The sequence below is a fragment of the Apis dorsata genome, unplaced genomic scaffold, assembly GCF_000469605.1.
Source record: "Apis dorsata unplaced genomic scaffold, Apis dorsata 1.3 scaffold_70, whole genome shotgun sequence".
NCBI lineage: Eukaryota > Metazoa > Arthropoda > Insecta > Hymenoptera > Apidae > Apis > Apis dorsata.
The window spans coordinates 314,147-317,603 of record NW_006263368.1 but is presented as its reverse complement, the minus strand read 5'-3'; the positions used below and the strand labels follow the sequence as shown (position 1 = coordinate 317,603).

The window sequence follows — 3,457 nt, the reverse complement described above, 5'->3', positions numbered from 1 at the left end:
GGAAGGTTCCGCGCTTCGAATGATCGCTCATTGGTTGACCGGAAGTCATTATCTTCGGAGTTATAGCGATTCAAAGTTTTTCTAATTTTAATACCGTTTAATTAAATTTTAGGTAAATGTTTAAAAATCATTCTTGCTTTACACGATGATATCTCGAGAACCAAAAGTCGTATCGGGGTGAATGAAAAGGCGTTTTAAAGGGGAAGGTTCCACGCTTCGAATGATCGCTCATTCGTCAACCGGAAGTCATTATCTTCGGAGTTACAGCGATTCAAAGTTTTCTTAAATGTGAATGTTTAAAAATCAGAAACCCTTTGTTTTACACGATGATATCTCCGGAACCGGAAATCGTATTGAAATAAACGAAAAAGCATTTTAAAAAGAAAGGTTCCCTGTATGTCATCATCATCTTTCATTCATTGATGAAGGATCATTATCTTCGAAGTTAGAGAACGGTTTAAATTTTTCTTTGTTTTAATTAAAGATTTAATCGAGTTTTAAGACGAAGTACTCTACATAATAAAATTTTACGAATTCTTAGAAAGAAATTTCCTGAATTAATTATATAAAAAAAAAATATATAATAGTTAAAACCTAGTTAGTAGTTAAATTGGGAGAAATGATCAATAATTACTAAATTTTTGTTCTTTTCTCTTCCAGTATCTCTACCTGCTGTTCAGTGACGACGATCTCATAAATCTAGACGAATGGGTGTTCAACTCCGAGGCGCACGTGCTTCCCATCAGGGGCAATCCCCTGTACCGGCCAGCTCCCTCTTTATAATTCAAAGAACCCTCATACCTCGAAGAAACCACGCACCGATGACGCAGTGAGACCCCTTCAACAGCTCTTGAAACACCGGAAGTCCTCCGCTGCGCACCAGGAAAGAAGAGCAACGTGATCCATGAAAAGAAGAAACGAAGTCGGAACGATTTGGCTACGAGGGATGTAAATAAAGAAGAACGCGAAAAAATTCGACGGTGTACGTGATACGAGGAGAGAGAAAAAAAAAAAAAAAAAAGAGGGAGAGAACGCGTATGGCTTTAGAGAGAGAGAGCGAGCGAGAGAGAGAGAGAGAGAGAGAGAGAGAGAGAGAGAGAGAGAGTGAGAGAGAATGAGAGAGAATGAGAGAGAATAAGAACAAATCAGAGAAAAACGTTATTAATTGTGAAATTGTAGACAGATCGACGAACAATGAAAATATAAAAATGAAAAGAGTGGGGGAGGCGGTACGACGATGTGAATACTCATCCCGAAAAACCATATGTCATCGCCTGTGAATAATTAAAAATAATTATTTTAGGTAAAACAAGATAATAGGGGACAGGGAGCGTGAGGAGATAATAACGAACATTATTTAAACGAGGAAATATATTACATCTGAGACACTTACATAAAGATACACACACACATACACACACATAAGACACAAGACAACAGAGTACGTTTGTAAATAGCGAAAAAAAGAGCGAGTGTGTGAAAATAAAAATAATAATAGAAAACACGCGAGAAAGAGGGAGTGAAAGAATGTGAGAGAAAATAAGAGAATGTGCGAATGTGAAGGGAGAATTTGAAATAGGATGCGAAAGGGCGAGAGAGAGAGAGAGAGAGAGAGAAAGAGAGAGAGAGAGTAGATCGAAATTTTTAACCATTTTGCCTGAATGCTTCGCCCATTTCTTTTTTTTTCGCCTGCGACAGAAAAACGATCCAATCGATCGAAGAAGATATAATCATTATGATATATTCTAATATTCGAACGTTCCACTCCACGAATTTATCGACGATTACGGCTGGAACAATCGCCGTTTCGATCGGTGTTTCTCTTTTCGTTCTTCCTTCTGTTCGAGCTTTTTTTTTTTTTTTGAAAACGTGGCAAACCAACGTTCGAGGAGGAAAAATTAAGAAAAAAAAAAAAAAAGAAAAAAAGAAAAAAAAAAAGAAAAAGATAATACATCAAAAAATATGAAATGATAATTACAAAGATATAATCGGTATATGGGGTAAATATAAGAAAATGATTGAATGGAAATAAATAATAATTGGTCACGAATTTTTTCAAGGAATATGATGGAAACCAATCCTTCGTGATCGAAGATCGATCGATGGATCTTTTTAACCATCGTTCGATCTTGCCACTTTTCAAACAACAATCTGACCCTTCTTCTTCGCGGCATTTTCTATCTTTTTCTACTTTTTTGAACAAACGCGACACGTATACTGCGCCTCGATCACATCTCGGTGGCAGAAAGCGCCGATGGAAATAATTCGTTCGATCGACACACACGAGAACGCGCCACGTTCTCTGACGCCGACGATTTCATCCTCGTTTTCATCCTTTATTTTAACATGATACGATACATTACGCGCGTTTCTCTTCGTTCAGAAACAATTTCATGGAATTGTTAATCGAGATTTGAACATTGACTTTGTTTATAGAAACGTGCGATATAATTTAATCGGCGAAGGGTGGCCCTCGTTTCCTTCCTTACGACGCGATATCTTTATATAATTCAAACGGCAAACAGATAAAATACAATATTTATTCTTGCATTTTATAACGTGTTTATCGATACGAACCCATTTATGCCAGGGGGAGTGTTCGTTGTTGGCTCGATATTCTCTGGATTCTCTCTTGAACTTGACACGATTGAACGCTTGCGGGCGAGATTTGAAAATTTTGTTGGGCAGGTATACGAGTGGAAAGTTTAAGGGAAACGATGGTGGATCGCGTAAATGGGTTACGTTTAAAAGTTCCTTACATATCCCTTTGTTTTCGCGCTCGATCGTTTCGGCTGAATTTTAAAGCGAATCGCGAAGTGCTTCCATGTTACTCGATGGATAAAATTTCGAAGAAGTTTTGCGCGAAACTTTTCTTATGGAATTCGTAGTTCGAATCTTTATGAATCTAATATGGAAAAGAAACGGACGTGCGGAGAAGCTCGAGGAAAGATTCCAAGAGGTTTGGTGTACGTGTGTGCGTGTGTGTGCGTGTGTATGTTCGTACTTGTGGATCGATGAAAGAATTAACTTATTTTAACTATGATCGACCATTGATATATAATAAAACGTATTTGTATAATTGTTTGATATATATTTAAGATGATTTCGATATTTTATTACGATATTTCGATGTTTCAGCCAATATCGCGAAGCATGCATTGCTCGTACGATCGTAATTTTATTGGCTAAATATTGGAATATTATTGAAATTAGTTAGTAAGTTTCATTGTAATAACAATTCTTTTTATTGTATTCTATTGCTTTCGAAGCGAAATTCTTCCAAGTTAATTCTTTCGTTGGACGAACGAGAAACCAAACCGAAAAGTCAATTATCCACAACAATCGTGCCTATATTCTATCATCAAGCGATCACTTTAAGCCTCGAGATTTTTAAATTTTTTAATATTTAAATCTAGAGATCGAACTTTCATTCGAAACGAGCATTGCATTATCTAAA

The 3,457-nt window shown here is 36.7% G+C and overlaps 2 protein-coding genes and 1 long non-coding RNA gene across 3 annotated transcripts in view; 2 read left to right on the top strand and 1 right to left on the bottom strand.

Moving 5' to 3' along the window:
* The window catches only part of LOC102673139 (mannosyl-oligosaccharide 1,2-alpha-mannosidase IA-like), a 151,544-nt gene extending 150,523 nt beyond the window's left edge, over positions 1-1,021 (top strand). The window contains exon 10 of the mRNA XM_006610231.2: positions 656-1,021. Coding sequence (XP_006610294.1) covers positions 656-783 — 128 coding nt within the window. The 3' untranslated portion in view covers positions 784-1,021. The remainder of the gene's footprint in view (positions 1-655) is intronic.
* Positions 1,022-2,746: 1,725 nt separating this feature from the next.
* The window catches only part of LOC116186885, a 17,984-nt gene continuing 17,273 nt past the window's right edge, over positions 2,747-3,457 (bottom strand). Inside the window, exon 3 of the long non-coding RNA XR_004151932.1 lies at positions 2,747-3,161. This is a non-coding gene — a long non-coding RNA (uncharacterized LOC116186885). The remainder of the gene's footprint in view (positions 3,162-3,457) is intronic.
* The window catches only part of LOC102673503 (xaa-Pro aminopeptidase 1-like), a 45,302-nt gene continuing 45,006 nt past the window's right edge, over positions 3,162-3,457 (top strand). Inside the window, exon 1 of the mRNA XM_031515448.1 lies at positions 3,162-3,172. The gene's annotated coding sequence lies outside the window, so the exon portion shown is untranslated. The remainder of the gene's footprint in view (positions 3,173-3,457) is intronic.